Source organism: Cornus florida, unplaced genomic scaffold, assembly GCF_030987335.1.
Source record: "Cornus florida cultivar Cherokee Brave unplaced genomic scaffold, ASM3098733v1 CherokeeBrave_3.0.0_Hap2_Chr08, whole genome shotgun sequence".
Classification (NCBI taxonomy): domain Eukaryota; kingdom Viridiplantae; phylum Streptophyta; class Magnoliopsida; order Cornales; family Cornaceae; genus Cornus; species Cornus florida.
In genome coordinates, this window is record NW_026775578.1 from 9,280,385 (window position 1) to 9,293,653 (window position 13,269).

At 33.9% G+C, this 13,269-nt stretch overlaps 1 protein-coding gene across 3 annotated transcripts; it reads left to right on the forward strand.

Moving 5' to 3' along the window:
* The first annotated feature begins 2,687 nt into the window (after positions 1-2,687).
* On the forward strand, positions 2,688-12,413 carry LOC132269270 (uncharacterized). Of its 3 annotated transcripts, none has more exons than XM_059770409.1 (12): positions 2,688-2,829; positions 4,325-5,272; positions 6,570-6,688; positions 6,789-6,908; positions 8,580-8,670; positions 9,100-9,191; positions 9,269-9,373; positions 9,961-10,070; positions 11,054-11,141; positions 11,218-11,253; positions 11,351-11,437; positions 11,716-12,413. In XM_059770409.1, exons 2-11 carry the CDS (start codon positions 4,438-4,440, stop codon positions 11,432-11,434), a joined length of 1,680 nt encoding a protein of 559 aa, XP_059626392.1. In that variant the 5' UTR covers positions 2,688-2,829; positions 4,325-4,437; the 3' UTR covers positions 11,435-11,437; positions 11,716-12,413. The 3 variants fall into 3 exon arrangements, with proteins under 3 accessions (XP_059626392.1, XP_059626394.1, XP_059626393.1); XM_059770411.1 differs by having other exon boundaries at positions 8,583-8,670; positions 11,716-12,412; XM_059770410.1 differs by lacking the exon at positions 2,688-2,829 and adding an exon at positions 3,015-3,388.
* The last annotated feature ends 856 nt before the right edge of the window (positions 12,414-13,269 follow it).

The window sequence follows — 13,269 nt, forward strand, 5'->3', positions numbered from 1 at the left end:
ATGTTAGATTGCTGTATGAAACATTACCATAAAAAGCATTGTAAGGATTCAATTTCAAGAGGGGAAGCACATATATTGGAGATTTTGAACGGGCATGGAAGTAAATGTTTTGAAAACTTTAGGATGTCTACCCCTGTTTTTTTAAAGTTTTGTGGGGAGTTTAGGTCATTAGGGTTGAAAGACTCTAAAAATGTAAGTGTTTTTGAACAAGTTGGCATATTCTTGCTTACTTTTAGCTCAAAATGAAAGGAATCGTGTGGTAGAAGAAAGATTTCAACATTTTACCTATACAATTTCAAAACAGTTCCATTCGGTTTTTTAAAAAGTGTGTAATTTAGGGAAAAAAATTATTGTCCCTCCCCAGATTTAACCCAAATTCCTAACCATATAAGAAAGTCAAAAAAGTTCCACCTTTTTTTTAGAAATTGAGTAGAGGCAATTGATGGACCTCATATCCATGCAAACGTGTCTGTGGACCAGCAAATATCATTTTGTGGTAGGAAGGGGGATACCACACGAAATGTAATGGTTGTTTGTTCATTTGATATGATGTTCATGTACGTTGTAGCAGTATGAGAGGGGTCTACTAATGATTCTAAGATATTGAACGAGAACATTAATAATGAGGATATACAATTCCCACAGCCTTCAGACGGTAAATGTTATACTACCAATTTTTTTTTAATTTATTTTAAATATAATGGTACAATTGTTTATAGTTTGTAAAATGGCAGGAAAATATTATTTGGTGGACTCCGGGTATGCCAATTAACCAGGTTTCTTGGCTCCGTACAGGGGTCAACGGTACCACTTCTAAGAGTACCGTAGGGCTTCTAGGCAACCCCGAGGGAGAGAGGAAATATATAATCACATGCACTCGTCTTTGCGAAAGATCATTGAACGTTGTTTTGGGATGCTGAAGATGAGATTCCCCATCTTGAAGAAAATGCCCCCATATAAGTTTGGAACTTAGGTTGATATTATTTTAGCCTGTTGCACACTTAATAACTTTATAAGAATGTCAGCACAAGTAGATGCAATATTTGATGATGAAACTGTGGAGGCGCTGATGGATGAAATATTTGAAGATGAGAATGATGATATTCAGGTTAATGTGCCGCAGTCTCGGTCACGACCAGTGGATATTTTACGTGCTCATGTTGTTAATACTATATAGAATACAATTCAGCACCATTGAAATCACATTTAGATGTTTATCATATTTGGATAATTGTAAAAACTACTTCATTTTAACTTTTTTTTAGGATTTGGATAACTATAATAAGTACTTTATTTTAACTCTCTTTTACAATTTGGATAAATGTAATAACTCGTGCGAAGTATACATTACACATTTTACCACTTATATATGCAGTCATGTATGAGATACAGGGTGACGGGCAACCTTGTGCATGTGCAAGGGGTCGAATCAATCTTTATACGGCTGGAACTTCAAAGAATTATGGACGTTCATTCTATAAATGTTTGGCTTGGGGGTATATAATCCTTTGCATTAATAATTTTTTATACTTACATGTTACTGTCATAGGGGTATTATAATAATATACAAGTCTTTGATGTTTTAGTCACATGCGCGTTCATTTATATTGTTAGATGACATGCATCAACGTCTGTAAGTGGATGGTCATGTGGATCAAAAGTTGGAGGATGTAGTTGCTGTTATGCAAACTCAACAAAATAGACAAAACTACATTATCTATGGTGGCTGTTGTTGTCTTACTATAATTATATTATTTATGTTATTGCTCATGTTATTATTGTTGGTTATTGTGGCTGTTGATAAATGATGTAATATATTAGTTTAATTTTACTTAGATACTTTTATTATACCTGTTCACAAGTGTTGACAAGTGATGTAATATTTATAAAACTCATGTCTGTAATATTTTTAAACTCATGTAATATGTAATATGTTAAAAGTTTATTTCAGTTCGATATTGAAACAATATCTTCTACAATTGTCAAAACAATATCTAGCATTCATAGGTTTTACAATTTATAATATATTTTATTGATTTTTATAGATTAGTTAAAAAATATTATAAACTAAAACTTAATAAACTAAAATAAACTATAAAAATAAAATAATATAAAGTTATACCAATTATACAACAAAATTATACAATAATAAAATTTTACTTTATATTTAATAAAGTTATAAATAATATATTGATGAAAACATTATTTAAAAACACTCTTTACCAAACATATTTCATGTTTTTGTTTCAATGATTTTGGTAACACTTTCACTCTGCCAAACATGTTTTGTTCTTATATTTTTTGAAACGAATCCCAAACATGTTCTACCATATTTCTGTTCCATATTTTTCACTGCAAAATTTCATTGCCAAATATGTTTTGTTCTCGTCTTAAAACATTCCAGTACAAAACACTTATTTTGTTCTAGGTTAAAACAAAACGCCCGAAACACAAAGCATACCAAACGGTCCCTAACAATGGAATAAACCTACTATTATCAGAACAAAGAAGACCAACAGCGTAGCCTGAATCCCGAGGCCCTGTAGCCCAGAAAGAATAAAGCCCAATCCTTTCTAACACACGCACCAACCCAAACAAAATTTTGAGAGGCAGCCCAAAAAGCAAAAGAAAGAAAGGGCTCCATACGGCGTCGTTCAGTGGTTTAGTGAAAGCGAGCGAGAGAGAGAATAGGGCAGAGAAGCGATCAGACTGCAAAAACCAAACCAATCGATGGCGGCAAAAGAAGCGAACAACCAGAGAGTTCAAAAGTTGAAGAAAGAAGAATAAGAAGAAGAAGGAAAAACAAAGGAAATGAATTGTTCGAAAAAGGTATTCTTCTTCAATATTCTGTGGAAGGTTGACGTTTCACTCTCGTTTTTCTGTATCTGTATGTGTATGTATGTCCATCTGATTGTATATATATATATATATATGTAATGTAATGTCACTTCTAAATTAGTATGACAAAGGCGGATCTAGGGTTGGGTTTGAGCCCACCCAAAAAAAAAGCCCACGGCCGGCCCTGACCCAATCATTTCAGCCTCCCCAATCGCCTCCATCTCTATTCTCGTTCTCAACTCTGAACTTGCCCTCTCTCTCTCTCTCTCTCTCTCTCTCCAACTGCAAACTACAAAATCTACAAGAATCAGAAGTTCAAAACCCATATATTTCAGTTTATCTATCTGTCTGCAAGAATCAAAAGTTCAAAACCTATTACCTATATCAAAACCCATATCGGCATATCATTTCAGATTGTTCAAAACCCATATCTTTCAGTTTCAATCGCCCGCTGTTCCAGTTCGGGTTCGCCGTTCGCAAGCTTCAGCCGCTGGCCCGCTGTCTCTCAACTCTCAAGCTTGCCCCCCTCTCTCTCTGCAGCTGCTAACTTGTATGTATGGGTTTTGTTTTAATTTTTTTTTCTAAATCAACTAATCAAGCTCTGTAATTCTTGTTTTGCATACTAAATCCTATTCGGTGAAATTTTTTATGATCTTTTTTATTTAATTTTTTTTTTTACAATGTAAAGTAACAAAATTTGCATTGCATTTTGAGGTAATCATTGCATTGCATTTTGGGGTAATCAGCGTAATCTACATTTTATTTCAGCAAAGCAAATATATATATTTTTATTTCTATAACTTCTATTTGTGCATTTGTGTATATATATATTTTCTTGTTGTCAATTATGTCTACAAGAAAATTTGAATCTGGGCATGAAAAAAAAAAGAAAAAAGAATCTGAATTGGATTAGAAATCTGCAGAGATTGAATCTGAAACAATTTTTATCAACATGCCAAGCTTTTTGAAGATGGAAATCTTTTCAGAACTAAAAAAAAAAATCATAACAAGAACTTTGACAGGCAAAAGTACTTAATATAGGGTAAAGCTCTAAAGTTACTTCTTGAAAATTAAACTACTTACAAAAGCATGCTTTTGAGTGAATTCCACAGTGTTGGAAGGGGCTTGCCATGAACTACCTCACACGCTGCTTCCACCTGTAGATTCTCAAATAGGATTAGTAAATTGGTCAAAAGAAGAGATACGGTACTGAGTGGAGAATTGTTCAAAAATAAATTGGTAATTTTTTTTTATAAAATTACCCAAATAGTATTTTCTATGCCTTAATCAGTCATTTGTCTAAAGAAACATTGTTAATTAACTAAAATTGAATTGAACAACAGTTGATTTTGGTTGATATATTTTGATTTAGCCCACCCCATTGAGAAATCTTGGTTCCGCTCTTGTTAGTATCTCTCACTATTGCGTTCTAGCTTGACCGTTTTAATTTCAATTGTGTTGCTTTGGTTGTTCTTCTATGTTCCAGATTGCGCTTTAAATGGAAATGCCTGAAACAACTTCATAATCAAGAAATACAAATGAGTTATGTGGGGTTGTAGTATATATGGGTTTTGATATTTGAATCATTACTTATAAAGAATGTCTGCGGAAACGAGCTCAAAGTTTAAGAAACTTCAAAAGAAAGTGAGACTTGCAATTGGAAAATCAAAGAAACATAAGGATAATGATGAAACCCTAGGTTCCAGGAAGAAGGGTTTTCAAGGATATAAAAAGGCTCAAATTACTATGGAAGATGGGGTTGATGTTTCTTATAAGGATGGTAAGTTAATCAAGAGAGAGAACAATGGAAGAAGGAATACGAAATTTAAGGCAAAAGATAAACAAATTCACACTGCTCAAGAAGGGTATGGTACGAAGGTTGATGGCAATAGTGCTTTTAAACAGTTCAATTCTGATCGAAAGAGGAAGAGAATATACGCCGACCGGGGTAATGGCAAGGAAGTAATGTTTAAGAAAAATGTGGAAAAGTCCAACAGAAAAGTGCCTTTATCTAGAGAGGGGTGGAATGAGCCCAAAGATTATCATCTTAAAGAAAAAAGAACTGCAAAATGGAAATCTCGTGATTTTGAACCATCTAACAATAGACATTTGAATGCTCGTGCAAATGAGTTACTTGATAGAAATGGTGGCAAGAAATTTAGGGGCAAGATGAAGGCTACCAATAAAGTGGAATCTGACAGAACGGATGTTGCCAGGAATAGTTTGCTGAAGAAAGATGCCAAAAGCCAATTTGGTCGAAATCTGAACATGCTTAAATATGAATCTCTAGAGAAGTTTGACAAGAAAAAGTTTCATGACAAGAAAAGGTTGGATGATGAATCAGCAGTAACACCAATGAAAACAAAGCGGGTGATTCGGATAGATCCACGTGATATCACAAATAAGCGGTTAGATGATGGCATTATTACTAATGGTAAGAATCTTTTGGGAATTGGTCTGATTTTCTTGTATATGTTGCCTGTTCTCACCATTTAGGGTGTCTATTAATGATCACTATTTTCACCTATTAGCGCAGATTGTTTCTCATATGTGGTCCACACTCGTCTTCTTTGTTATCTTGACTTCTCTACATAGATTCCTCACAACTCTGTTTAACAACTATGTAACATGGAATTCGAAATTTCAAAATAATGAAATAAATAAACTTAATCGTTTGATCTTTGAAAGTTGTTTTCTTGTTATTTTTTCCTAGTGTGATTTAGGAAAATATGCTTTTATGATACCGGGAGCATGTAATTTTAGGATTAGTGTTTTCAGCTAAGAGCAGCTTCCTGACAAACTCGCTTACTGCTTTGATTCTCTTATCCTATACTGTTATTCTGCTACTATTTTAGTTGTTTTGAACGATGAATGGTAAGCAATTATGAATCATTGGTAATCAATCTGACCATTGACAAGAAATTATTAATCAAGCTTCATTTCATCGGACAATAACTTGGGTTGTTAAATTCATCTAAAAGAGACGTATACTAGCTCACACTATTTTTTGGGCTTTGAGATAGAAAGGGATGTTGTTGAACTTGAATGGGGACAGCTAGCACACTATTACAAAACCATCGGTTAGTAGAATACTCCAATTCTTAAATTTACTTTCTTCCAGGTGCATTTGTCAATATATCACCTATTAAGTTTTACCATTTCCTACTGTCAAAATCTGATGAATGTTGCTGTAATTATCGAATACACCTATTATCAGGTACAAATAGATATAGCTTAGTAATCCTCTCACATGTGAATTGGAAGATTTTTTGTTCTTTGGGTTCTATACTCTATTCGGTTCTCAGAATGGATAGCAGAAAGCAACAAAAGATGACAAGTTGCTTCTTCTGTGAAGCATGCTAAAAGTCTTATGCTGTTTCCCCAGTATCTTTCTGAGAACTGGAAGAGTTGGTGTAAGAGGGTGAGGTGTCAAGCTTAACAAAACAAAGCTCTTGGTTCAATGGTTACTTTGTATTTTTATTTTTCATTTCAATTCTTTGTCATATAATGATAATGAAATCAAGCTATAATACCTTCGTAGAAATTATAGATGTTATCGGTTATTAATTGTTCATCTTGCTGTTAGGTTTTACATTGTTTACATAGGGTTACATAAGTTTTGTGGGACATGCTTCTTTCTAATGTATCTTCCCTATGTTCATTTTCTTTTCCCCCTTCTTTTTATTTTTTTGAATGAAGTTGATGGCTTCTATTTCTTGCATGCTTTCCAGAAAATACCAAGGAGAAGAAAGAAGATTTGAAGAAAAATGAAAGTGTTGAAATGTCAATGAATGCTCAGTTCCGTGCAATACAACCTACTCCATCTATCCTTTCCTTCGTGGAAGAAAATGTAATTTGTCTTGAGAAAGGGCTTGATTTGCTTCTTAACTTATATATATTTCCTACATTTTCTTTTCTTGTTATCTGATTCTTTGCAATTCCAATAACAGTTACTGGGTCGTAGACGGTCGAATGAATTACGGAGGGCAGGCTACAACATTGAGCTTTCTGCTCCTTTAGATAATGTCCCCTTCTCTACAAGCTCAGAAAGAAAACGGATTGAGGATGCGGTATGTCAATAGATTGTGCATGTTGGGACAGTATGCTTATGCTTTGTTCTTGCTGAATACTTCTATCTCTATATTGGATAGTAGCAGACACTTTGACAAGAATCATTGCATCCTATTAATTTGCTGAAACTTTTGAAATAACTGCCATTCTATATTCAACTCTTATTGTTAAGTAGGTCTTCTTTGCTGATAATTTATCTTCTGGTTGTTCTTTTTGTACGTTAACTACACAACATATATATATATATATATATTTCAATAATACTATTCTGAGTAAAACAACTAATGCTGTGTTAAAAAAAATATTTTTTAAATTTTTTCTTCATTTCATGCTGCTATATTTTTCTCAATTCATGTGATACTTCCATTGCCTAGGCAATGGTCAAAGATAAGCAAAACATGACCACCAATTGGTGAACGAGTTAAATGAGAGGGATAATTTTCCAATTATGTTGTTCTTGGTGCTAGAATTGTATCTTCAAAATAATCAGTCTGAAAAGTGTTTCAATCAAGATCATGCGAAAATATGATATTTACTCTTTATTTAGGTGTGCAAGTGGGTTTTAATGATGCATGCACAACCACAAATTGAGTTCATCTTGGCCCTCGGCAATATGTTATTATTTTCACTTTTCTCAATGGGTCTAGTGAGATTTTGTTTAGTTGTATCTTTAATTGGTGAAATTCTAGAGGAAAGATGATTTAGATTGAACATGTGATTTTGAGTATGGTTTGACGGTCAGTCGTCATTAATGTGTTGTTGAGATGAAAATTTCTGTTTTACAAACTTAATCAAAAGGAAATTTCTTGCTCCTACTAAGATAGCAATTGACACCTATGTTACATGGACTCTTCAAAAGTAGTGAAGTACCGGTGTGAGACACATATTGCTCGGCCATGGGTATGGGACACGTGTCCGACACTTTTGGGTGGACATGTAGTTAAAAATCATATCCAATCATTCAATTATATTATATTATTAATTTAAAAGGAGTTAAATGCCTATATTGAACACTATATTAGATAAAAACATTACTTTACTCTAGAAAATAAAATAAAATAATTAAATAAAATGAATATTTAGTCTATGGTCGATTTTATAACAAATAAATAGGAATTTCTAGTTGTACCTCGTAAAAAAAGACTTCTTTCTTTTGTGGAATTAACCATTTTCTTTCTTTTCGAAAGAAATTATGTTTCTGTTCAAGTAAGCAAATAGCAAATATGTCATGGTTACAGGAGTCTATCCATCGCATATAGGCTTTAAAGACATCGTGGCATAACCATATAGGTGTAGTTGGGACCTAAAAGATCAAATGGAACGATACATAGACAAATAAATCCTCTATGAATTCCAAAGTACTCCTTTAATTTTAATTAAGGGGAATCATTATTCATGTGTCCTCCTGTTTAGATATCTGACACATCAGACACGTGGATATATACCCATGTCCAACACACATATCCAGGTAACATAGATTGGCACTACAGGATTTAAAAAGCTAGTTGCAATTAACAAAGTTCTGTCAACATCCTCTGCAATTAGAAACACCTCCTATTTTTCCCATGTGATGTAATGTTCATTACTATCCTGAGCATGGAAGTAACATTTTTACTGCCAACTGCGTTTTCATCTGCTGTTTATTTTGTGATTTGCTAACTTATCTTTAGCAGATTTTTAGGAATAAATTATCATTTTTTGCTGCTGCAAAAATTTCATCATCATTTCCACCTCCTGATATTCCAGAGATTGCATTTGCAGGTAGAGATTTCCAATTTTACCCTTGTATATCTCTAATTTTGTTAATCTCTTGCATTTGCTCGATCACTTCTTTAAATACTTAAATTATTGAATAACTTCCCTGACTCCAATAACCTGTGGTGTGAAGTCATGTTTTGGCTAGAATATACTAGGAATCTTTTTCAGAGGCTAAAATGTCTAGTAAAGACAATTTTAAAAAGGGAAAACATATGATAGAAGTGTAGAATTAAAATAAGCCTCACACTTGTCAGGCTAATAGAAAAGCATTTATTTTATATACTTGATAGTTCATTCATTAATGGAACTCCTCTGAAAGTGTCTGATGGTTCCTGTATTTTCCTCGTGACATCCTTTATTGTTTCCTTTGCTTGCTTAGTGCCGCATTTTGTTGGCTTGATCTATCTAAGTTGAAATTGATTCCCTTATTAGGAAGGTCAAATGTTGGGAAGTCATCTTTAATAAATGCACTAACCAGACAATGGGGTGTTGTACGGACTTCGGACAAGCCTGGCCTTACTCAGGTGCTATTGTTTTCCCACGAACTGAAGCTTTAGTTGTTTCAGTGTATGCGTGATGATCACTGACAGTTCCTTTGCAGACTATTAATTTTTTCAAGCTTGGACCAAAGCTCTGCTTAGTTGATTTGCCGGGATATGGCTTTGCTTATGCAAAAGAAGAAGTTAAGGAAGCTTGGGAGGAGCTTGTGAGTATGCAATGGACCTTTGATTTTCTTTTTAGTTGCCGTTATCTACATGTACACCATGGACTGCTTACATGTCCATTTATATTTTATTATTTATATTTTTTACTTATCAAAAAAATATATATATATTTTATTATTTTTGTTTTGGTTACAAGTTTATACCATCGTCTGGTCATTCTGCATCATTGTACAGGTAGGTAAAGTAACTGTTGACCATTGAAGTAGAAGGAAAGATTTTGATGTATTATAATTTTGTCGAGTTTGTCTTGGAATATCTCCATGTGATGGAAGTTCCATTCGATATATTCAATGGGGATATCAATTAATTTATTATTCTTTATTCTGTATGCAATTCAAGACAGTGAAAGAAGTGTTATATTTAAGAAGTGGTCGACAAATATAGTGGTCTTGATGGCAGATGAATTTGACTAATCTTCAATATTCTCCTACTGTTATTATTCCTTTAATTTCTTTATGCATTCAGTTGTATGGATTGGTTATGTTTCAATTGCTTATGTTGGTCATTTAGTAACACAAGTCAATTCAAAATGTCTCATTGTTGATTCCAGAACTTTCTGTTTATATAGGTCAAGGAGTATGTCTCCACACGAGTTGGTCTAAAGCAAGTATGCCTTATTGTAGACACAAAATGGGGCATGAAGCCAAGGGATTATGAGCTGGTTGGTCTGATGGAAAGGTACAAATATACCTGCTTGTAGGTTCCATTTAGAACGCACTTAACTATTGGGATGTAGATTGACGTCACATGGACTATGCGTTCGCATACATTACCACACATGAATGATGGACACCATTATTTCGGGCTTTTTACCACCTTAGAAATGAAATCATTTTACTTTTTCAGTGCAACATTTAAAGTCATCTATGTTGGACACTCACAATTTTGCATTGTTTGCCATGTCAGTATGTTTGCTAAATATGTGATTTGGATGCCATTTGGTGCATTGGCAAGTGTTCATGTTGAGGTTGCTGTACCATAGTCTGGACTAACAACTTAGCCAAAGTTCTTGTAACATTAGGAGCTGCAAGTTCAAAATTTTAGAGAGATTATACAATATCACCAAATATTGCCTAGGAAGCATAGAGACGTCTCCTGAGGTGCCGTGGCGGTATCGGACGCTCGGATACGCGTCGGACACGGCCCTAACACGTGTCGGATACGGCTAGAAGTGTCCTGAAATTTGAATATATTATTTTCTGGTCGGACATGACAAGACATGTTTTGGACATTTTTAGGACACGGCGGGGTGGTTTGTAATTTAGAAGAATGGGATTCATACAACTTAAAATATATTATGGGTTAATTAAAAAAATAATATAAAATTTACGAAAATAAAAATAACAAATATCTATTTCTAAATTACAAATTAGTGATTTCATTCATGATTTTATGGATAAAAGACCAAAAAATATTATTTATATATATAATGTATTGTTATATTATTATTTTTTGACATATCCATGTCATATTTTTTTGATATTTTCCATGTCCTTATCGTGTCGTACCCGTGTTTTTATCTGTGCTTCCTAGAATATTGCAATGAAATGCAATGTCAAGGTGCTTCAGTGATAGTGTTTCCTTATTTCCATATCAGCTGTCTTTGCGGTTGTGGTTTGCTTCTTCTTCTTCTTCATTATTTTTTTTTCTTTTCCCCACAGATCTCAAACAAAATACCAGATTTTACTAACCAAGACAGATTTGGTATCACCGATTGATGTGGCACGTCGTGCAATGCAAATTGAAGAGGTAACTTTTGTGCAAATATATATGAGATAATAACATTCTCTCTTGTAAAACTAAGCTGGTTTATCTTGTTTTGCAGAGCCTCAAGGCAAAGAAGTCTGCCATTCCACCAGTTGTATGAAAGAAATTCTTGATTAACTGATTTTATTTGATATTTTAGGTCAACTATTTAGGAAGCAATCTGAATAAATGGCTTTGTCTTTTTACTCCAGATGATGGTAAGCTCAAAATCTGGAGCTGGTGTCCGAAGCTTAAGAACTGTGCTTGCTAAGATTGCTCGGTTTGCAAAAGTCTAGAAGGTACTTGGGTGACTTTTTCTTGGAAGATGTTTCATGTTAAATATACCAATCATGTCAGTTTTACATATTAAAATCTCAGAGTGGACCTAAACCAGTCGATGAAATTGATGATTTTTCCCTTTTAAACTGAAACTCCAAAGCTTGACCCGAACTTACAATTCATTGGGTACAAATTTGGGTTCCGCCTCTATGCATTTGCCCCCTACTTTTTTATTTCTTTTTATTTTTATAAAAAAATATATATGTAAATCTAATATAAAAAAGGTTTACTGTTGTAGATGTTGATTAGTTTCAAGAAGTTGCCATGTTGGGATGGTCAGGATCTCCATCTTGATTTATCTTCCCTCTCAATCAACTAGTGGCTGGATGTTCCTACTGGTTATCACTGATGATGTTCTTGGTTTTGGTCCGTTACTTTGCTAAGCTGAAAGCCTTAAATCCTTGAAATCATCATGGTTTGGTGTGGTATGCATAATGCAGGTTGAACAGTTACTGCCTTGCAAACTTGCCTGCTCATTTCATCTAGCCGGATGACATTCCAAAGGGTCGAACGTGATATGGTACTTCGAAACAATCACCAAATACATCTCTAACATATATTCTACTTGAAAATGTCACAAAGAAATTCTTTGTTCCTCACATTTTTCAGTAAGCCAGCGTTTTACAGATCAAAATTTTAATTAGGAATGCTGGAAATTTGCATTATCAGGGGCAAATGATTTTTTGGAAGGTTTTGAAATTGATAAGTTGGGGGTAATTGTTTGCTGCAATTGTAAAACTTAGGGCTATTTAGTGTGAGGATAAATTTGTGTCTTAAGCACACATGATTCTATTGTGATTTAGATGTTACGAATTTGAATTAAGGAATAGTCTCTCCACATGTGGTAGCAAGATTGCAACATTTAAATTTTTTTCAGGAATTCTTGTACTAACAACATTTTATGTTAGTGATAGGAAATCTGTAGTGAGATTCCTAATGCTTTTTGGGCCAGAAAGAAGCATATTGTTTCTTTACCCTATGTAAAGGGGTTTACCGATAGCATGATTCCTTCTAAAGCTAGTCCCAGCCACATGAAAGCTGACTACTTGGAATTATGTAAGACTGAAATCAGCTCTTTAATGGCTAAGAAGCTTGTCACTACTAGCTACTCCCCCTGGAGTTGCAGAGCTTTTTATGTCAATAAAAATGCTGAAAAGGAACGAGGAATTCCTCGATTGGTTATTGATTATCGACCACTTAATCTTACTTTAAGTTGGATCCGATACCCAATTCCCAACATCAAAGATCTTCTAGATAGGTTACAATCTGCTGTGATCTTTTCTAAATTTGATCTTAAATCTGGATATTACCAGGTACAAATTGCAGAAGAAGACAGGTACAAGACAGCTTTTTGCGTACCTTTCGGACAGTATGAATGGACAGTAATGCCATTTGGGTTAAAAAATGCTCCTTCAGAATTTCAACATATTTTGAATGACATATTTAATCCTTTCACTGAATTTTCTATTGTTTATATTGATGATATTCTTATATACTCAACATCAATAGATCAGCATTATAAACACTTGAAAATTTTCAAAGATGTAATTTACCGAAGTGGTTTAGTTGTTTCTGCTCCTAAACTAAAACTGTTTTTAACAAAGGTCAGATTTCTTGGTCATGAAATTTGTGATGGGAAAATTAGACCTATTGATCGCAGTATTGAGTTTGCTTCTAAATTTCCAGATCCATCGTAGTCTGCTTAGACTTCAATTGACGAATTTCTTCTTTTAAAAGATTAATCTCCATTTTAAGATCAGGGAGATTAGCAGGACGAGAATTTTGTCCTTGG